Source organism: Copadichromis virginalis, linkage group LG9 (genome assembly GCF_057382275.1).
Source record: "Copadichromis virginalis isolate Kocher_CV1m ecotype Utaka linkage group LG9, C_Virginalis_male_GT1.1, whole genome shotgun sequence".
Taxonomy (NCBI): Eukaryota; Metazoa; Chordata; class Actinopteri; order Cichliformes; family Cichlidae; genus Copadichromis; species Copadichromis virginalis.
In genome coordinates this window covers 30,110,298-30,133,503 of record NC_140626.1, presented here as the reverse complement: position 1 = coordinate 30,133,503, position 23,206 = coordinate 30,110,298, and the positions used below count along the sequence as shown (strand labels likewise).

Below are 23,206 nucleotides of genomic sequence, written 5' to 3'. Positions count from 1 at the left end.
TACGCTCACATGTTGAACTCAGTCATGATTTGTTTCTCGAAGCAAATCCTGTCATTTTCTGTTTGAAAAGAAGAAAGAATTTCAAATCTGCTTTAGCCCAAGGATAACAACAAAAAGAAAAGAATCATAGTTATTCACCCTTTCAGGCCACAGAGCTGTACTGTTGCCTCTCATTGTGCTGAAAGTAGAATAAAGAAATAGTTGCTGCATCCACTTCTGTCCTTTCCCATTCTTACTCTATTCAGAGGGAATAAACCAAGTGATGCAAGGGCCAGTGAAACAATCACACCCTCTGTCTTCTTCTTGCTCTCTCTTGCCCTCTTCCTTTAATTTCAACGTCAGTAAGTATTAAAAGAAAGAGTGAGGGAATAAGATAAAACAAACTAAAATGGTCTCAAACTGAATAAATATACAGATAAGCTTTATTAATATGATCTACATTAACAGATTTCTCTTTTAGTATGACGTAAATCCCAGCAACTCCACATCAAATCAAACACCCGTTGTCATGACGCCTTGTGAATAGGGGAGCAGCCAAAGGTAGCTTTTTGTTTATTTACTGCTGATCTGAATGTAGATGAAGCAAAAAGCTTCAATTTTCAGGGAATACACAACTCTGTTTTTTTTAAATGATACAATTGTCTCATGTTTTGTCATTTGTACACCATCTGAAATTCTATCGCATTAGACCTTTAATTTGAATTGAAGTAAATCTTTGAACAAACAGGACAGAGCAACAGAAGAGGGAGCCCTGTTTCAGGTTTTAAAGGCATATAAATTCAGATCCAGTATAGATCACTATACAGTTTCATTTTGGAGCAAAGCAGGAAGCAACGTCTTCCAACAACAGACTCTTTTTTCCTTCTTGTTTCACATTTGCATAAATTGGAGACATGCAAATAAATTAAGACTTCAGTGTCATCTCCATTGATATCTCACCTCTATGATGGCTCCATCTGACTGTCGAAGAAAGTGCCTGTATATTTGTTTAAGCCCGCTGAGGTGCAGTGTGTAGACTGCCACGTGGGTGCTGGTCTCACCCTCTGGCATGTGCGCACCATCCCTATGGGACTCATCGCTGGGCGCTGCAGAGTCTGACACGGGGTCCTCCGTTGTTAAGATATAGTCATACACGGCCACCTTTGAGAGGGAGATAAGAACATAAAGGCCAGCTAACAGCAGGAACACATGAGAAGATATAAAAACACAAAACAAATATGAACGCCGTTGTGTTAAACAGGAGCTAACAGAGTGCATGAGTACCACGTGGCATGTAAAGAGACCAGTTGTTTCTCTGTGTGTCCATATGCACATATTAGGGATTACACACCTGTAATGTACTGCCCTTCCCTATTAGGGTGAGGCATGGGGAGCAAGCGGCGCGTGTAACATGTTATGTAGGTCATGTAACTTGAAGTCATCCATGTGTGAAGATCATGGAAGCTCTCTTCCTCTCCGAGAGTGTCTGCTGGTAAAGTCTTGAACGTGTAATGGTCACAGATTGTATACGTCACTTCAACTGAAAGACCAGGTAGTAAAGCCACGAGCACCGCCCACCTAAATCTGGCTCACAGAGAGTCTTTAAATCAACTTTTTTCTTTCATATTCATAAACTGCGACTGTGACATTGCTGAATCAGTGACGCACTCTTTCTCTGCCTGTGTGTACGTGGCTGTACTTAAAGACATAATTTAAAGTCTAGCTCACAGCTACTGACCCAAAACAGTGAACATTACACGCACGTAAACTGAGCCACACACAGAGAGTCAAAAGAAGGAGGAAGTTTTTCAAGGTGACCCTCTAATTGGCGGCATAATTATGATTCGTCTAAAAATATGGGAAAAAAGGCAAACTCATTCAGAGGGCCGTGAGTGGCAGGGTCAAGCTGAAGGAGAAGTTTAATTTGGCGGTGTATCGATGTCACCTCAGACTTGGAAACGGTTAGCCAAACACAACTCTAGGCGCTTCACTGAGAAAACAGTGGGAGCTATTACCCCTCTTGTAATTAGAAGCCTAGTATAAACTGCAAAGCACACAACCCAAAGAGTGGAAAAAGACCTCAGAGTCGAAATGTCAACGGGTTATGAGTGCAGAAAATAAGACTAGCTAAAAACACTCAAAGAAGATGTGTGTGTGTATTGGGTGTGTATGCTAGGATGGATCTCTTCGATGCTAATTCAGATGCTCATTTGTGGAATCCCCTCAGCTGCCTTGCCTCCAGCCTGTCCTCGGCCCACACGAGAGGGAAACTGATTACCTGGATTTCTTTTGTGTTTAGCGCCCCTGCAAGGCAGCAATCAGTCTGTTTCGATAAGATGTTTACATCGATGTTGATATTCAGATTTTTATTGTTTTCATCTCTCTCTGAGTAAAAGCTACGTAGATCTCTTCCAATACCATGGTTCTCAGTGAGGTCAGGCTGCATTTTTAAGGTCATTCATTAGTCTTAAAAAACGGCTAAGAAAGCATCTTTTCCTCCTTTACTGGCCACAGGAAGTGTGCCTATGACTCAATTATGGCCCCTTTCCAGGATGTTTTAATCCAAGCTGTACAGTGGCGATAGAAACACCATGAATTCTGCCTCTGTGCTCTCAGTCACTTTGGTTAAACGCACCTGCTTGAATTCCCCCGGTATGGTGTGCTGCGTGTCTGTATTTTGGCTTGCATGAAAATGGATTTTTATTTATTTTTTTAAATGTTTGCCATGCCACCATCCTATGCTAATTAGCACGTGAAATCCAGTTGACAAGACGAGACAAAAGCTTGAAAAGGTGTTTGTGTGTTCGGTTTGGGTGATGCCATTTCATGCAATGCACCATGGCTCTCAAGAAGCATCATTGCTAAGACACAAAAAGGAAAGAGCATTAGAGGGCCTGTCTGCTCGACACTACTCTGTTCTGGTCTGTTGTGTTGTGTTATGGTGCTAGCCTGGCTTCTAGCCCTAGCTTGAGTGCTCCCTCCACTCCACCATTGTTCCATTTGATAGCACTAAGTGACTGATTTAGGTTCAATGCCTGCATGGAGCAGACAGGCCAGCTGTGGGTTAAGCAGATAGCATTCAAGTGAGCTAACCCAATTCAAACCCAATCAAGCCAGGATTTATCGTTGGGGTCTGTATTTAGAAATCTGATAGAGTCTGCATCAGTCCCTTGACTTGTATCAGGAGAGATGGGCCTTATTTCTTTTAGCGGAGGACTATAAACGGCAAACCATGTTTTCCAGCAGGGACATAAATTTCAGGATTTGTAGACATTACCGCAAATGCACATTGGGAATGGGAGGGAGGAGCAGGGGCACAGGAAGTGGGGATGGCACAGCTGCAGACGTGGCTCCATGGTTCGCAAATATAGTCTGTCTGTCTTTCTGGGAGAAGATGTGATTTCGCACCTAGCGAATTATACCATACCACATATGAATGCAGAAGAAAAGCCATCAGTCTTTAAATACAAGCGCCTGTGGAAAGGTTCTCTTTAAAAAAAAAATCCAGTGTGACTTGTGATAAAATTTGACTGACCTGACAGTCATTTTTATTCAAGTGCGTGTGCAAATATAAAGTCTAGCAACAGATGGATTTGGATTACCTGTCACCGACAGCATGACGCTTTGTTGCTTTTTTAGTCTGAGGGCAAACAAAATAAAAAATAAACTGCGATCGGAGGCATCTATGGCTCAGAGATAAAAGTATAAATGCACTTCATTCTAAAAGGGTATTCTTTTGTGTTATATTTTAAGAGCGACCCATATTTATACCTAAAATAGGACTTGAACTTGCAAATAACAGCTAAAAAGAGGGCAGACGGAGAGACGCAGTTCCACTGGGTGACACATTTCTCTGGTAATGCGTGTCTGGGAAAGGTACAGTGTATTTTATTTGTTTGTCTTACATGGCCTTCCCCATCATACACATATACATGTGACATCTTGCTCCATTTTGTGGCATGACACATGTAAACACCATGTCTAGATTTGATTGTTATGAAAAAAAAAACCTGTCATGTCGCTCCTGACAATCAAAACAGTTCCCAAATGTAACCCTGTAACCTTGTAATGAACTGATCAAAACACTGTGTCAGAGCAGGGACTAATCACGGGGCCTCAAGAGCAAGTTAAAAATCTCCCACGAATGTGGAAATCCACTATTTTGCAAGTGAGTTAATTACATGTATTAGATATTAATATGTTATTTTTAAAATGATGGGTTTACTATACTAAACTGCACAAACTTGTTTATACTTATACTGTATGATGTACTTGTGCAGCCAGAGTGTGTGTGTACGTTTGCAACTAAAGGGAGGAGGAAAGGAGAACTTTCAATGAGCACACAAGCTGAGCTGGGCTGGCTACTGTCCAGAACAGGAGCCTAAGGCATGGGCACAAACAGGCTTGTCAGTCCCCCTGATCCCTTAATGATTGATCCAAACTAGATAGCCATCATTACCATTCATGCACTCTCTCTTCTCCAGACCTTCCTACCTTCGCCTAATTTTACCTTCCATTTGCACGTTTCCATGGACTAATTAAACATTTCCCTCCTCTCTTGCTCTCTCTGTCTCCCTACCTCTTTCTGTCTCACTCTGTGTCCAGTGGTATGAAAAATAATGCAGCACATTTTTGGCACGTTATTATGTATGAAATGTGAGGGGCATAATGTATTCCAGCCGGTTGGAGTTCTCTTAGACTCGTCTTGCTTGCATCGCCTTGCTTTACAGCCAGTGTGAATGCTATACCTCCCATTTCTGCTTCCCTTCTTAAAAGCTGCTGACCTTGCCTCCGTCCCGCCCGTCACCAACTCACGCCTACTCCGCAAGGGCTGGGGTTTTCTCCACTGCCGTGATCCTTTTGGTTTGTAGTTCTGTCCCACTTGGCTTTAATTTACAGTGGGAAAATAATTAGAATCTCACTTTTGCAAAGAATGGAGTGAAAATGTAAACAATGCTTCCCTGCGGGTGGGTGCTTCATCACTTTGACAGGTGCATTTGAATTTGCCTGGGTGGCGGACAGGCTTGGTTATTTATGTGTCAGTCGCACATGGAAGCCCCGGCTGCGGCTGCAGTTGGGACTCAGACTAGGGACGAGATTGAAACTCAGTGGAGAGGGTGATACGGGGTTTGAATTTTGGGAGACTACAGAGGATGTTGCTGGTTCTGGACCCGGTGCTCAGAACGGTGCTGTGGCTCCTGGCATTTTTGCACATCTTGCCAACCAAAGCAGTTACAGCACCGGTGCCCAACCTAGCACCGCTTCCATGAACTGTCACCACAAAAAGACTGCTGCCCAGCAATTCTGTTTGCATCCAACAAGTTTGCTTGGTCCAAATTCAGATCCACAGTCGTCAGTGGTTTGGGGATTACTGCAAGAAATTAATCAAAGAGTTGCAGATTCAGTCTGCAGATTCCACCCACCATGATTTTTTTTTACCATGTAAATTACCTCAAAAATATGCTGTCTAATATTTGTAATATTTGATTCTAAACCTGCTCGATCCATGCTGCTTCTTATAAGGTAGAAAGGCAGCAACAGCGCTGGCACCAAATCAGTGGGAAAGAAGTGTAGAAGAGAGGAGAGAAATATGGGAGTGAATCTGGATATATGGAGGAGATTTAAGGCCATAGTGGTAAGAGAACCAGTAATGGGGAGAGTAGTAGGACCTATGTTGGATTAAAGAGACTGATGTATGTCTGGAACTGTGTGTATGGATTACTGCTTTAATTTGCCCTATAGAGGTTTAGAAATAAAAAATAGAAGTCTGTGTACAGACTTGGTTTTGGGGTATCCTTAGCAAGTTACTTGGAGATTCTTACATAAGGAATATTTTGAGCACAAAGAAAGCTTTATGGAGTCACCTGGTTTTTAGCAGTCTTTCTGTAAATACATTTTACGCTGGGAACCAGATCAGAGTCATGTTGGCTGGAAATGCTGAACTGTGACATGATCCAAAAGGAAACATTTTAAGTGTTTCAGCAGATCCAGTGAAGCTTCATCTGGATCACTGCATTGCATTAAGTTTACGAAGTAGACTTTGTGTCATAGATAGATAGATCGATTATTTAGTGGTATTGAACATAGGTACTTACATTAAAGCGATATTTTGTTTTCACATTTTCACTGTACATTGAATTAGTGCTCATTGGTATTACCATTTAATACAAATTAATCCGTATACTTTATAACAAAAGGTAATCACATCTAATGCAGTGGGTTAGTACAGACAGATCTGAAAGAAGCATCAGTGATTATTGCCAAGTGAGAAAAGAGGTAGACATGGTTGCTTCTTTTGTCCACATGTACACACAAACAAACACACACACACACATACATACAGAGAGAGAGGAGAGAAACAGTAACACTCATATAAATACTAACACACACATACGACCATGCTCACAGACAGACAAAGCCCCACACAGTAAGGCAACGCATGCGTGCATCTCCAATGCCTGCGGGCGCTTAGGGCTATGCAGCAGGGAGTGGGGGGAGGCAGGGAGTAGTGGGTTGTGGGTTGATGGGGAGGAGGGTGTGTGTTGGGTGTGTGTGTGTGTGTGTACTGTGCATTGAGGCTCTCTAAGCTATAGAGGGTCAATCCCTCCTCTCCAACACCACCATCGTTTCTGTCAGAGCTGGCTTGGGTTCAAGGCCTGGTTGCTGAACACGGGGTTCATGTAACAGATACAGACAGAACGTAGAAACACAAACACACTGTCAACATGGACTCGTGGACACATGCACCACCAACATGTAATTATACATTGCATGCAGCACAACAATTTGAATTAATAAGTGCATATGCTGTGGTGCAGATGCACAGATGCATTGCACGTACGTCAGAGGCTAAATTGTACTAAAGCACAAGCTCATTCTCTGATATCACTTCATGCATTTATGAACATAATGTTGGAAATGTTACTGGAAAATCAGTCACTTAACTCATGACATTATTTAAAAAGTAATCGCATTACTCATTACCCAGCAACAAAAGTCATGAATAACCTGTTGTTACTCGACACTGATCTGAAAGTTTACAAGAAAAACTTTTTTTTGCATCTTAAGGAATTTTGTCTTCAAGGTCACATTAGCCTTATTTCTCAGCAGGTACACTATAACTGTTAAAAATAAAAACTAGGTGACTCCCAGTCGATAGCATGAAACTGTTTGAATTTACTAGAATTGGCATTTGTCTTTTGGTAGAGGTGAACCACCATCCTGGAACAGCTAATAAAAGAGCTAATAGGCCAACCACAAATGTCAAAGTAACTATGGAGGCACTGAGATTAGCAAATGTAATATAACAACTGAATTTCAAATTGTAACCATGTATAGTTCCTGTTAAAGGAAAGAAAAAAATGCATCCACATTAGTGTAGCATTTTTCTAAGTAACAAACTGCTGCACTCCACAGTGCATAGCAGCACATGAAGTTCGTCCAGCACACACACATCCAAAGCCAAGACACGCCACAGCACATTGCACATGGCTGGGAACAGACCAAACCATAAAGCATAAAAGACCACCGACATACATGCATGGATAAGCCAAGCAATGTCAGCCATTAGAATGGAAATAGATATGCTATTATTGCAAATTTAGCCAATATGTGGATGCTCAGCGGATGTAATTGGAGCAGCTTGAAAATGGCATGGATGCACACTGTCTGCGTTGGGCCTGAGTTGGCTGAAGCAAAGGTCTGTGTCTGGTTAAACGCACCACTGGACAAGACAGGCCACCCATTCATATTTGCATGGAGGGACACACATACGTGCATGCGTATACACACACACGCACAGTGACAAAATGACTGTTATGCTACAGTAGCTTCCACCCACCCTCCTCACATGGCTGTGCCGGTAAAGCAAAGATCACCGTCTGCATTTATTTCAACTTGAAGAATGATAGATTATAAGCAATAATACACTCCATCTAAAAGTAGCACAGGCTAAATTGGACTTCTAGAAAAGATAAACAAGCAAAAATGACTGTATTTACAGTCAGAATAAACCAAACGACTTTAAAAGAGATTATACAATGAGATAGCATCTCTGACTGCCTGAGATAATCCAGAAAATAAGATATGCATAATTCACCATTACTAATCTCCTTTGCAGAAAGCCTACTCTCAACCTACAGTAAACAACTCAGATAGCAGCCCATCTTTTTTTCTGCCACACCATGTCTGACTCACCCTGGGCCTTAGGGAGATCACTTTTTCCAGGTTTGTTCTGGAGAATATTGAAGTTTACTTGAAACTTTAACAAAAGATAAATAAGCCTGTGCCACATTTAAATGTTTCAATGTTTACAGATGACTCACAGTCACACGTTTCTGCAAGTAAAGGTGATTAAAGTTGATCGGAATCTTCATCAGTGTTGAAATAATGAATCCACCGGGGAAAGGCGAACACGTAAACCAGTATCCACGAGCATTAAGACTCTTAAGACCAGGATCTGAACTGCTCTTGATAAGTCATGAGCTCACCTGATTATGATTTATGAAATGTTGCTGGTTTCTAAAATATTGATGATATGCTACTTTTTCCACACTCTTTTTTTCTGTATTTGAATTTCCATTGATCATGGGTTTTACTACAGTATTTCTCATGCATGATTCATTACTGCTTCACTTTTTTATAAAGAAACAGAATACACGCTCTCCTGCCAAGGAGCATAGTTTTCACTCTTACCTCCCATAAAACAGAAAATAAATTAGTTACCATTAGTTAAATGTATGAACCTTATCATACTTAAGAATACTGACAAGCAGGGTGAAATAGTAAAGTAGGCACTCGTTCTCTCTGTCAGGAATAAACTGTATTACTGTTATTACTGGAATAAGAAACCTCTCTCTCATAAAGACGCACAGCAGGCAGCAGCTAGTTTTCAACTGTTTTCTTATTATCCTTATTTTCACTAACAGAACTGATGATAAATGAAACTATAATCAAGTGTCAAACGTTTAGTAATTATTTTGTTTTGTCAACATTTGAACTCACACACACACACACACACACACACACACACACACACACACACACACACACATGAATGCATTGGGGGTGACGCTACAACCCCAACCTCCAAGAAAGGTTTGTGTGTCATATTGGCTTCTGTCTTTATTGGCTCCTTATTAAATCCAAAATCAAATTTAAAATCTTTCTCCTCACATGCAAGTTCTTGAATTATCATTCCCCATCTTGTTTTAAAGATCTCATAGTAGAGTACCGTACTAACAGAGCACTTGGCTCTCAGACTACGGGCTTCCTTAAAGTATTTAAAAGCTGAATGGGAGGCAGAGTCGTCAGCTTTCAGGACCCTCCTCTGTGGAATCAGCTCAACAGCTCCCAACCAGTCACTACAGATGGCTGCTCCTCCATTAGCCTGGTTCTGCTGGAAGCTTCTTCCTGTTAAAATTGAGTTTTTCCTTTCCACTGTCGCCAAGTGCTCAAAGGAGGTCGTTTGATTTTTGGGGTTTTCTCTGTATTAATGTAGGGTCTCGACCTTACAATGTTGCTATATAACTTCAATTGAACTGAAATGAACTGATTGGGGTTCAGTATCTTGCCCAAAGATACTTTGTCATGCAGACTGTAGTATCTGGGGAACAAACCACTGACCTTCCGATTGGTAGATGGGTCTTGCTAGACTTTTCCAGCCAGCCCCTACGGTCAGGACCATAACTTTATAACATTAAGTGTATCAAGTTCAAACTAATTGTGTCACCAATACTTTCCAACTTACTCATTTGGCATTTGTCGCATGGACTCCTCATGCTGGCCCTTTTGTGGTGGGAAAACACATTTCCGTCGAGGACGCATTTCAAAATGTCATGTTGAGTTCTTAAAATTTTAGGAGACCAGGCTTCGTATTAAGATGCTGCAGACAGATGCCAAAGTTGAGTATTGCCTTTGATATCCAGAATTTGACTTTGGAGTAGCTTCCACCTAATAAAGCCTCGAAGGCTGGAGGTGATAAGTATCCAAGCCAATAACCAAAATGAGAGCTGGGAATAAGTGGTAAGACTTCACACACATTCTCACTCAGACACACTATAGCTGCATGTGCACACACACGCACGAGCACACACACACACACACACACACCCTAAGTTGTCTCTTTAAGCTTATGAGGGGGAAAAAAAATCTCCAAATGGGGTGAAAAAAAAATCCAAATGTCTATCTCTCCTCTGGATGTCACGTGGGGCTGTTAAGACGCGACACCTGTCACAATCACCAGGACTTCTTCATCCCCTAAGGGCCACAGGAAGCGGCCAAGGTCAAACTCTTTAAAGGGGGAGTGAAGGGAGGAGAAGTAAGTAACGGCAGACAGTCGCAAAAAATCTGATCTGTCAAATTCAAGCCACAAAACCTCTGTGGAGCTAGAAGCTGTATACCTAAGCATGCATGTATGTTGAGTATGCATTACATACAACATTGCCCCAGTGTGTATGCAAAGTATATCTGCCTGCAGGGTACTTGCCCTGTAACATTTCCTCAGCTGATATAATCAAATCTTTTCCTCCAATAATGGCATCTCACTGTGTCATTATTCACTTAAAATGTTTGGTGAAACCACATTCTGCACCAGCTTCACAGATCCGAGCCAGGTGCTCTGGGTGGAAAACCTCTTTAACCGATGTAAAACGAGTCTTCCTAAATTTGTTCTATGGTTGAAAAGCTCTCGCTACAGTCTTTTTCTCACTTTCAAGAGTCCAATTTGTTGTCTTCTGTTTCACATTAGGGGATGGCAGTGCAGCAGAAAAAAAGGACTCTTTAGGACGTGGCCCGCTGGAGGAGGAAGAAGTCGAGGCTTGAAAGTGGCGAAAACCTGTTGTCAGTTTAACCTCTTCCAGCTGCCCATGTTTTGACAGCTGACATGCAAAGCTTCATATTATGAAGAAATTATAGGGAAAAGCTTTTCCTCACTAATGGTTTCATGAGAGTCAAGTGTCCAAAATATTCAAACTCAATGTTTCGAAACAACACCCGAGCATATTACCTAAATCCTTTTGGTTGACACAGAGGTTGAACATAATATAGGCTGCTAACCAAAGGCGCTTCCTTGTTTAGACTCCTCTTTTTCCCCTCTCACATTCCATCTCTTTGAAAGAAAAGCCTGCCCAGGCCCAGGCATTGGTAGATAATGACATCCTCTCCCTGGATTAATTGTAAGGGACACATTAAGCAATGGAGCTGACACTCCCTGTAATTAAACTGTTCACACCGACGAGTTCATACTGGAACACTTTCTCCTTTCTCTTGCTATCTAATGTTGGAACTGTGCGCCTGTTTAGGAATGCAGGTTGACTATAAGAAAAGGAAGTGTGTGGTGAAATTTAAACCCAAATAAGATAAGGTTTGTGCTTTTTAACCCTCTTTATGAGCCTGCAATGATCTCACTACATTTAAAAGTAGTCAGCTCATTTTACTGAAGATATTCTGTATTTGTGTCCATAAAATCTTGCATGCGAATTGGAAAAGAGGTGAATGTGTTTGATCTTTATCTGTTTTTTCCCCCCTCTCTCTTCTTTTTTAACCACTGTGCACCACTTTCACACATTACTGCTCAGCAAAGTCCATGACCTTTTCAGGAACACAGGCATGTAGCCTTTGCAGTCATATCTCATATTGCGCTCCCTAATGCTCCGACTGTGGATGCTGTGCTTGCTGCTGTGTCGCTCCTGTCCTTGCCTGTCTGCTCGCTATCGCCTCGGGCCACTGGGGCCCTCAGCACTGTCCACTAAAAAAAGAAGAAACAAAAATCCACTGTAATTGAAGAAGTCTCTCTAATGTGACATGCACACGCAGGCAAGCAGAAAGGTTTGCATGAACACAGTCACACTTATAAATGTGCATGACAGTTTACACACATGCAGGCATACTGGGCCTACATGAACAGGTTTGCCTTCATACACACGCAACCAAGCAAATAAATGCACGCGTGCACACACACGTACACTTGCCCGCACACTGACCACATTGCTCTTTTGTAGAGCTTATTGGGGGTTGGGAGGACTATTTTGATCCCACGCACAAAGGCGCACACACACAGACACACACACACTACAGACCAGTAGTTGCCCTCTGACTCTAAAAACCCTTCCTGTGCCAGTGAACCACTCAGCTCTTCCTCTCCTCTCCCGGGGTTCCTGTGTTGCTGTTATGGGTTCCTTTTGAGGAGCTGAAGGTTCTATTGTTCTGTGACAGCGGTTCCTGTGTATCCTGTCACGGCCTACTGCTCCCTCTGTCTACCTTCCTCTCCAAAGCTTCTTTCTTTACATGAGTCTAGATTTGCATCTCAAGTGGCTCACACTCATTTAACTGTACTATTTGAACAAGCCCAAGATTGATGAGTACAAGTGCGCAGGCATGCACACTTGTAGTGTTTTGAGGACTGAATTTTATTTATTTAACTATGGGATTAAGATTTTTTTTGATGCCTCTGAAAATAGAGAACGTGCATGTCCTCATAGCTATTGTATAGATTAGGCAGGTATGATATTTGTAGCCTATATTATTTTGTCTGACTCCAGATGAACTTTTGCAAAGAGATTAAAGCTCAAAATCTATTTTTATCACTTGGTAATTGGTGCCAAAAGTGTGACCCTGACAGTCCTCCATGGTCAGGGGCTCACAACACACACAGGCTCTGGATTAAAATGGAGAACACACCTCATATGATTAACAGCCAGCCTCCCAGACACAAGTTATCATTACCACTCCAGTCTGTGCCATTTGACTCTCAACAGGTTTACTCTCCACCAAGCGCACTGCTGTTGCAAAACACCTTGGGTGTTCCCAAACTCGCCTGCTGGTAACCCATTACCTAGACATACAGAGACAAACGGCACAAAGGTACGCAAATGTTGATGCAATCAGGTTGAGAAAACATCTCCAGGGCCATCATACAACCCCCTCTCTCCACTCTCTCCCTCCTTCCTCACTTCTTTTAATCTCTCCCTCCCTCCTTCAATTAATACAATGTCACCACCACCACTGGGAAACTTTCCTTTCGGTGAATTAACAGCAACGGGAAAGCTGGTGCTCTACTCTGTCACTGTCATAGCGGTAGCTCCGACAAAACAGTTTGCGTACCTGCTTAAGTATTACAGAAATTAACACCTCCCTTCCAGGTACAGTAATCAAGGGGGTGACGGGAGACAATTAATTAGGTCCATCTGCATCACTGCCTTTACATAATTAATGGGGCTCATTACTGCACCACTAGTAAGATGTGGAGCATGCAAGCCCTCTCACTAGCTGGGAGCATTACTGACGGCACAGAAAAAGTGAAGATTTTTGTTTATTTGAAATCACTGAAATGCGCCTCTAGTTGGCTAACCTGTGGTACTGATTGCCGTCTACCAGCAAAATATGTGAAGTTTTTATTCATTTATTCCACAGGTTTTAAAAACATCATCCTGAATCAGTCGTATATCAGGGCAAATCTGATAAACAAATGAAGAACATATGATGTTTTCTTTATGATTGTTGTTATCACAGGAAAAGGAAGATTGTATTTATCACACGATTAAATTAAAAAGCTACATACTAGTATTTTACTCGCCCTCTTTGCTTAGTCAGTGGACCCTGCTGTTGACATCTTCACCTGAGGAATTTTTAAACCTTCAAGCAACTCAATGGAACAACTCGATGGATGGATCTTATAATATAAAGTTAATTGGTGAGAAAGTAAAAATGAGATTATGTTTTATGACCACCTTGTGAAAATTACAAGTTTGATAATAATAGGCCATTTGCAGGTTGGTTATTGAATGTGGATTCTTTTTTTATTGTTTCATTGCTTGGGGGACATAGAGCATTACAGAGATTTTGCTGAGCATGCTAACACCATCAAGAATCTACTTTTAGCCTAACTGATTACCTGCCTCTCATATTCTACTTGGTTTAATTTTAGCCTTAAAAAAAAATTCTTTAAAAAGAAACAGTGGGGGAAAAAAAATGGTATGACTTCATGTTGCACTTGGCAGGTCTGTTGTTTGGAGATTTTTGGAGAAATTGCCACCTGTTACAGGGCTAATTTTTATGCCCCTGAAGTTTATCTGGACTGTTTTTTACTTTGGGGTTAGGAGCACTGATCGGTGGCTCCATTATTAGCATTGCACAATCTGTAAAGTCCTTGCTTCAAGGTGTTACATGGTAAGTCAGTTCATGATTTGTATGTGTTTAAAAATAATGGAGAAGTCTCAGCAATATAGCTTCTAGAACAGGTGCCGACATATAATAGAATCATACGTTTCAGAAATTTTTAAATGATTGTCTGTAGAAATCTCCAAAATAGAAAAATAGGTGGTTCTACAACTTTTAAGGAGTGGAGATGTAAGTATAAGCCTAACCTTTATTGCTTGAAAGGAAAAGAAAGTGGGGGTAAAGTGGAACCCATGCCTAGGCCAGAAACAGCTATTCACTGCTAATGTCGTAACGTGCTACAAACGAATGTGTTACTTTCATCCAATTACAGTTACAAATATTTAATTACAAAGGTTCTCAGTGATTTCAACAATAGTTAGAGAGAAAAAAGAAAACTTGCAGCTTGAAGGCTGAAGAAAACGGTGGCGCGGTCTAGATGCGGACATTACTTTTACTTGCACAAAAGGACGAGAGGTCAATGGTGAAGTGAAAAGAGCATCCAGGACAGAAACAGCTACATTACAGGTAGCAAAGAACAGGGACGCCACTTAATCTTGCCATATGAGGGCCAATAAAAGTATTGCGTTGGCACAGCAAAAACAGAATTTCGAATTTTATTTTGCTGTTGTCATATACCTGAAAAATATGGCAAAAAAGAGAGAACTCAAAACTCTGCTAATGCCCACAATGAAGGCTCACCAATGTTCACCCATGCTAACCAACTCTGTGATGATACACTATGTGTAACATGCACATTTAAAGTGCACACATCATGCTTGATGACATGGCTAAAGACTAGATATAGCACCCTGTTTTTTTCCCATTATTATGAAGCCTCTTGTATTTCAGTGAGGGTTAAAGAGGCTTTCTTTTAGCAGGTGAGCTTCTGTGCTACATGACAGTTAGGCAGCCAGAATATGTGCAGTTACAAAACTTTCATATTTACACACTGTTTAACATGATTTTAGCCTAGATGGATACCAGCTAGCTGTTTAGGAGGAATCATAATCAGCAGAGTTGTTTCATGTATTTACTTAAGTATGGATGGGATGAGAAGTTTTCCCCGGGCTGAGAAGAATCTGGAGGTATATCCATGATGACGCTGACACTGTGTGAGCACTGAGCAACACCCACCCTTTTGCACATGGACCACACAAAGGTCAAGTGTGTGGTGGTGACTGTCTGATGAATGCATTGCCTGCTTTCCAGGGGGGGAGAGGGAAAAAGGGGAAGTGGCTTTTCAAAGGTGACCACATTTCAGTAGAGGTGCGATGTTAAAAATAAAAAGCAATAATCGTTCTTTTCCCTTTTAAGGCTAAGCTTCTTTCAGCTTTGGTCCAGCCTCAACACCTCTACAGGGTTAGAAGAGGATCTAAGACTATAAAAATATTCAAAAGTGCCAGAGTTAGTTAAAAGAAACATGGGCTATTTGCAGATCCCGATAGCCCGAGATCGGATTTGTTCAAAATATCTCACTCTATCTTTTTCAATAACGTTTTAAATTTGGTTACAAACTCTTGATGCTCCTATGGGTACCTTGTTTTTCCTTCCCCTCATCCCTCCTTTTTCTCGCTCAGCTAATGAAGGTCTCGTAGCCCACTGTTATTAAAATTACGCCCTTGCCTCTGATATTAATTGGGTCCATAATAAGGAATGCGTCAGATTCATTATTTAATTGCAAGGGCACATTTGGAATACAGTTTCTGAAATGTATTTTTAATGAAAAACACTACATCCTGACCTAATCATATCAACCTTATTCTATCTAATTAAGGATGCAAAAAATCATTAGAGTTGCAAAATATTAGTTTCAGCTCTTTTGGGCTGCTCCTTTGCTCGCTTTCATGAATATATTTTTTCCCTGTCTATGATAAATAGTTAATGAGGGAAAAATGACAAAAATTTGCATGTAGTCAAATTAGTCTAATAGGGATATGTCTTTGCTGAGTTAGGAAAGTGACCCTTTTCATAGGAGAAACTGTTACAATAATTATGAAATAATGGTAAGGCCCATCTTATTTTGATGAAAAATGGTCTGCTTGAATAATGTAAAAATGTTAAAATGCAATAACCCTAAATTTTCATCAGACCAGAGAACGTGTTAACGTGTTAGCATTTTATCAGTTTAATAACATCAAATTAGGTATAATATGAAGTATGCTGTAATTGTTACCATGGAGGGGGATATGCAGTAATGCAAAGATGATTTAGCAGTGCACCACAGCAAGAGGCCATCAGCTGCTAAATGAGGCATTTTCTTAATCACAAACTTTGGGGATGTAATTTCTTTTAAAGTCTCCAAACAACGGAAGGCTCAATTTTCTTCCAATAAACAGGTCCATCACCATCCCATTAATGGCGGTGTAGTCACCTCTCAGAACAGGGGTTGCATTTCATTAAGGCATGAAGACCAATAAACAACAACAACAAAAAAGACTTTAGAAAAAGAATAGCATTTACACGATTACAATTATACTATCTGGTTTAGCAATGTAGTGTAAAACCATTTAAAAAGTGTATTTTTTAGGTCCTGCTGATGCAAAATGTATTCCTCTGTTTCTCTCACTTTTGTAGCTGAGTTTTTGTACAATTTTCTATCAAGAAGAATCCAGCTTTTCAAAGGTATCCATTCCCCTGTGTCTGGCACGTCACAATCGACATAGTTAAATACTTTGTTTAGGAAAACAAGATTTTGCATACTGTTTTGTCTTCATGTCTCCTGCTTCCTGTTGCACGTCCTGTCTTTTGTTTCAAAATAAAGTGTAACTACAGATTAAAAAAACCCCAACAAAGCATTGCATCATTGAGAGGAAGACACAAGTTCTAATGCCATGTTGACACAATCGGCAACAAGCTCACTTTGTTGCATCGTTCACCGCTGAAGTTTTGTTCCGTCTCTGCCTGTGGGGCTCTGTTGGTTGCTGCTTCACCCTGTTATTACTGCCCTGAAGAAATTCAGGAATGTTTAACTTTGCTTTATCACATGTCACACCTGTCACACGGTGACAAGTGTCAGGTATGAGATAGCAGCTTCATGTTGCCTTTTTCATTGAAACGAAATTCGCTTTTCCACAGCGCTGTGAACGCAACATAATGAATGCAGTCCTGCTTGTAGTGTAAACTTTGTTACGACACGGTTTGACGCGACTTTGATGTGTAGTCGTTCAGATATTAACTGCTACGACCCTCAAAAACTACATTTTGGTTTGGCCCACTCTGTTTTAGTTCTACAATTAGACAAAATAATGCATCACTTCCTAATGCGCAGACCATCTTTCACCACAGTCCACTGCAGCCTCTCATCCCGTTGCCTCACATACTTATTTGAGAAAAGAGCAAGGGAGTTAATGAACATGGAGAACATGTAGCGAGCAGTGTGCTACTAAAATACCCTACAGAATAAATTAAAGGGGGCTGCAGTTTGATCGCTGCATTCTATTTCCCTTATCTCAACAAGTCACATTTTCAATCACTATGCAAAGATTTTACATCAGGGGTAGGCTTTGTGCTAATACACTGCCCTCTCCTGTGCCACCATCATCGACCTACACGGGGCTGGGCCACATGCGTCATCCTCTCCCCCGTGATAGTAATTTCATGGGGACAAGCATTTATTTCAGCTGCCTTAGATGATTTCGAAATGTCCGCAATAAGGGAATGCCCACTATATCTCACACACGCATTCCACTGTGTGTGTTGATTGAGCAGTCTCTCTTTAATGAAATATCTTCGAAAATTGGTTTCCACAGACTAATCAGGCTGCCTGTTAGCTGAGTTTCTGTTTTGGTAATTATCTTGTACTAATTAGAACGGAGCTAAAGACCTCTGAGATGAATTCTCAGCTTTCTCAAATGTAACTAAAGAAAATTTAATGATATAAAATGAACCTATTCTATACATCCTCTCGGATGTAATATCTCCTTTAAAGTGACCAGTGAATGCTAACCCTGTGTTATCTTGGCTGCCTTTAAATGCTTCTGTTAGTGCCTCACTGATCTCACCCAGCTCAGCACTTTCATTGAGCACCTGCACCACGGCAGAAGACCTTATTGGTTACAAACACCACAGTTAATTCCTCCCCTTTGACCAGGTTAATTGAAAAGACTAGTATCATTAGCCCAACAGGTCACTATTGGTTTAATTACAATGCAATTTATTTAGAGACAGCAAAGGAGACCAATAATGTATCTACCTTGCGCCTCTCTCCATTGAACCCTCTCCACTGCTCTGCTTTCTTGACAATGTAGCTCAGTTCCTGATTGGACAGCTCAAGGTCTTGAGGCAGGAAGAATACCCCCTCCTTGGCGGTGAGTCGCTGAAAGACATCCAGCATGCGACCATCATTGTGGAGTCTGGAAGGTGTGTGGTGAGAAAAAAGAAAAGATTCAGAAATGTAAGACGGCGCAACAAAAGCAGACTGACTGGAGATCTTAGAGAACGTTTTTGACTAAACACAGCCTTTTGTAATAAAATACTGCACTGCATTCCTGATACAAAAAATATGGCTTCATATCTACATTTTAGCGTTATAATTTTTTAATTGCTGGTGGCAACTCAAGACTGATAAGAAGCTCTTTGAGCACATGAGAATATGCCCGACAGTGGCACGAGATTTAAAAAATGGCGACTTGCTATATGAGGGTACTTAGCCTGCAAATACAGCAGATATTAAAGAAACACAGAAGGGAATGGGAACTTCCCAATGACAGGGAATGAATGATGGCCAATAAAGTATACAGCGGTAACTGTACTGCCCACCACAGACCTAGCATTGTAAAGCCACACCTGGCCCTTTGGTTGTCCCTGACCAGCCCATGTTTGGTCAATCGGATTCAAATGTAAATACATGCATCATGTTGTTTTTCCTATTTCACCCATTAAACACTCTTTTTTATTGGAAATATTTTGAAGAGGATTTCTCTATGTATGTACATACATGTCTGCAAGGGGATATAGCTTCACTGTAAATGCACTGGAGCAGACAGTGATGAGAAATGTCAGATCACGGCAAAAAAAAAAGAATGACTGATGCAGAATGAATGTGGAGTTTTTGACAGGCCACGGACTTCTAAGTATTTATTTACTGAAGTCAGTAAAGCTATGTCCTTAGTTTTTGTCGAGCACATTGCTGTGTTTAAGAATTACATTTAAAATTGCCATTATGAGACTAAACACACAGAGAAATACAAGAACCTGACTGATGCAGCCTAGAAACCTTTACTGGCAAAGCTGCAAAAGCAACAAAGACTTTTTACTCAGATTTACGCCTTAAATCATCAGACTTTACTGAAGCATTATAACACAAACACAACTAATGAGTGAAATTACTCGTTTATGTTATTTCTACAAACACGTATGTATATCAGTTTAGGAGTCACTGGCAATTAACCTGCTTTACCACTGACGTATGAGAACATGTTGCTTGTTTCATTGCCACCAAGAACCAATCTTTTTTTTTTCTTAGTTTGTTATTAAGAATATTAATTGCGTTCATTAAATCATGGTCGCTGGTTGTAAACAAGTGCACCTATGAGAAATGGAGGCTGGAGGATGGTGAACCAAAAAATGTTTCTACTGTTGCAGAAACATGTAAAATGCGGTGCGTAATTAAATATATACGTTTGTTATTTCATAGGTTACTGCAGTATATGCCCTCAAAAGTTCCAAGAGCATTTGAAACATCACCTTTATTCACACATACCTAGAAAAGTTCATATGAAACCTATTTTTGGTTCCAGAACACAGACGTTGTGTGGATCTGCAGCTTGCAGAAATGCACAGGGCCAACTTTTTATTCTGACAGCTGGGTTGGATGCTCTATAAAAGTCTAATACATCAATTGAAACAGCAAAAGGAATCAAACAAATTGGCCTGTGAGTGGGAAGTATTTTGTGGACACAAGCTGAGTGTAGAAATGTCTGAGTTTGGCTGGGTGTCTGCGTGGTTGCACAAATATTAATGTGTGGGAGTCGGATCCTGGGATGTTCTTCAGTGTTAATGCTGTGCTTCAAAGATGGCAGATACAGTGGACGTGCTGGTTGCAGATGCATCTGGAGAGCCCGGCTTGAGTCACAAGAAAATTTTCTGCCCAGCAGAAGGCATATTGATTCATACCTGCACATGAGTACGCATCACCAAAATGCTATTTTTCGTTTGCCACATGCAGCCAACCCCTAAAAAGAAACACCATGTCTGTAAACAAATGTCTTGGCTGACCATCAAAACCAACAGACCTTGTGCCCTTCCACAGAGATTATAGCCTGTCAGAGGGTAATCAACTCTCAAATAAAACCAACATCAAGGAGGCAAGGATTTATACAAGAAGCTGGTACGGAGCTTTGAACTCAGCATCATTCCCCATTGCTCTTGGGAGTGGGATGTTTGTAGAATCTTGACCTCAGACACAGGAATAGCATGCATTCATTTTAATCCTACACTTGAATTGTGCTTCTCATTCATTTATGCGGTTTCTCTCTTGGAGGAATTCACCATCTTTGCATCTCCGAGCTTCAAAACGGGCTAATTTCTTTGGTGTGGAAAAGGCCTGAATTTAAGTATGTAATTCTTTACCATGTAGGTTGTGATCTGGATGACAAGGCTCATGGCAGGTCTTTGTTTAAGCACAAGGTTCACGAGTTGATGTCAGTGGATGAAAGGGTCAGAGAATAAAACACAAATGATTTGTCTTTCTAACGTATATGTTAGTATTATCTCACCCAAAGGTTTTTCTCACTTTGGTTGCTCTGTAGTGTAGTGGTTTACACATTTGCCTAGCAAGCAAAAGATGGGAGGTGACACAAATCCCTTTGGGGTTGCATCAAGAAAGGCATTCAGTGTGAAAACTGCTCAATCAAACATGCAGAGATACCCACTGTGGAAACCCTTAGTGAACAAAGGAGCAGTCAAAAGTAGCTTAAACTGTATTTCTCAATTTACAGAATGTGTGATTTATTTTAAAGGATCCTATCAAACTAAATTTAATGGAACAGAAGGATTCAGTGCAAACAAAGATACCTTCTTATCTTGTTCCATCAAAAACAAACTTGCAAACCTCTTCTAATGAAGAAGGAAAACTGATAAAGACACTGATGAAGTAGACACTTGCAGTAACTGAAACAAACAAAGTTTTTTTTCTTTTACAGTCTTGCAAAAATGTTGATGGAACTACCACTACACTACTACTTTTATAGCTGCTCATTTTGGTTTCCATAAAGGGTCAAAGAATACAGAGGTATTTTACGTGTATTTTTGCAGGCAGTGAATAAAAGCTTCCTAAATGTAATTAAGAAAAAAGGATAACAGTCCATTCTATCTATACATACGGCCTGGAGCATATTTTTTAGAAATAGGTCATGGTCTGTGTCAGAGCCCCTTCCTTGTAGCCAATAGGAAATTGTAACCCATAAAATTATCAGCCTTGCTTCAGCCTCGTGGCCTACATTCAGTACAAACCCGTGTGGCTGCTGAGTGGCAGAAGTCATTATTCCCGGCTGCTGTTTTAATATTGTCCATTTAGTCTGATCCCGATAAGCGTCTCGCTCACTGAAATTAGATGGCACCATCTCCTTGGCTGCCAATCTCAAACTGATTAATTCAATAGGCGCTTTCTTACATTTTAAGCTATTAATGGAATTTGGTCGTATGTTAGAGTGAGAGAACACACCTTGGATGAATACTGAGTTACACTATTCAGTAATTTATCACCTGCCTGCCTTTAAAGTGAGTCCTATATTGCAAAAAGTCTGTCAAATCAAATGCCTTTGAATGTTTGAGAAAGAGCAGTGTTTGTTTTGCCTGGGCTTTCGAACTAATCAGCAAAAGGTCTATAGATGACATGAAAAAGCCATCCGAGTTGCCAAATCACAATGCAGGCTAGCAACCAAATGTTTCAACATGGCTGACCTCAATCTGCAAGACATGAGTGGAACACACAGTGCATTAAGATAGAGTATGTGTGTTCATCACCATCCGCACGCCGTCCTTTTCAATATGTATGAAACCTGCAGTGATCCCAACCATGCAAAACACCCAGCCTAATCGGATAAAGTAAGGGGGTTCCATATTCACGCTATATCAAAACACATCTAACGTTTGAATTAGAAATGATTTCCATTTTCCAGTGAATTGCAGCGAATGGTATGTTCAGGCAATCTAGCTGTGTGGTGCGTGTGTATATTCCTGATTCTGTGTTTAATAAGTTTGTGTATGCTTGTGTATGTGAGCCTTTGATGCATAACTCCATCAGCAATTCCCTGCAACTATAAATTCAAAATAAATTACATCAACATCTGTTTATATTTTTGATTTTTTTTTGTTTACAGTTTTTTTGTGGACAGAAAAGGTGAATAAATACTTGATGAAGGGTGGAACAAGCAGGATAGTAACATTTAGATATACTGTATTATTATTAACTGGTGCTATACTATCCAGTCGTTAAGTGATGACGTGACGAATCCTACTTCCGGGCCTAAAGTAGTCTGCGTTTAATAAGGCCTGGAGACTAGCCAGCAACCCCTGTCAACCTCTAGTCCTTAAAGAAAAATGTGTATTTCCGGTTAGCAAGTGGTTGCTGGAAGTTGCTGTTCAAGAAGAGGTATACAGTCCTACACAAGAAACATCTTCATGATTGTTTTGTTGCTAGCAGATTGCTGTTTCCACCTGCAGTTTGCAAGTTGCAATCAAGTTTCACTACTCCTCGAGGAGCAGTTGGCCAGTGTTTGTAGGCAGGTAGCTGACTTCCAACTATAGGTGGCCACAGCTAGTTGCTAGCTGTATTTTAGCCGTGTGATTACTAGCAACCGAAGCAATCATAAAGAGATTTTTAATGCAGAAACTTTAGCAACCACTTCTTAACCACTTGTTAACAATGTTTCCCTCGAAAATAGAGGTTGTCAGGAGATCACTTACCTGTCTCTAGGCCGGTGTGACTGAGACCCAAAGAAACCAATTTCAAAATGTCATCGTTCTGATTTACTAAATGGGGAGGAGGTAAGGTTTGGACGATTAAGGGCTGGTTGTGCATTTGTGTGCTGTGGGTTGCGGGGGTGTTATAGGTTTTACTGCAGTGGTT

General features: G+C 40.8%; 1 protein-coding gene across 1 annotated transcript in view; it reads right to left on the bottom strand.

Annotated features, from left to right (window-relative positions):
- ofcc1 (orofacial cleft 1 candidate 1) overlaps positions 1-23,206 on the bottom strand; it is a 76,784-nt gene that overhangs the window by 5,703 nt on the left and 47,875 nt on the right. The window contains exons 21-22 of the mRNA XM_085468694.1: positions 18,329-18,488; positions 940-1,140 (exon numbers count right to left, since the gene is read on the bottom strand). Coding sequence (XP_085324820.1) covers positions 940-1,140; positions 18,329-18,488 — 361 coding nt within the window. The remainder of the gene's footprint in view (positions 1-939; positions 1,141-18,328; positions 18,489-23,206) is intronic.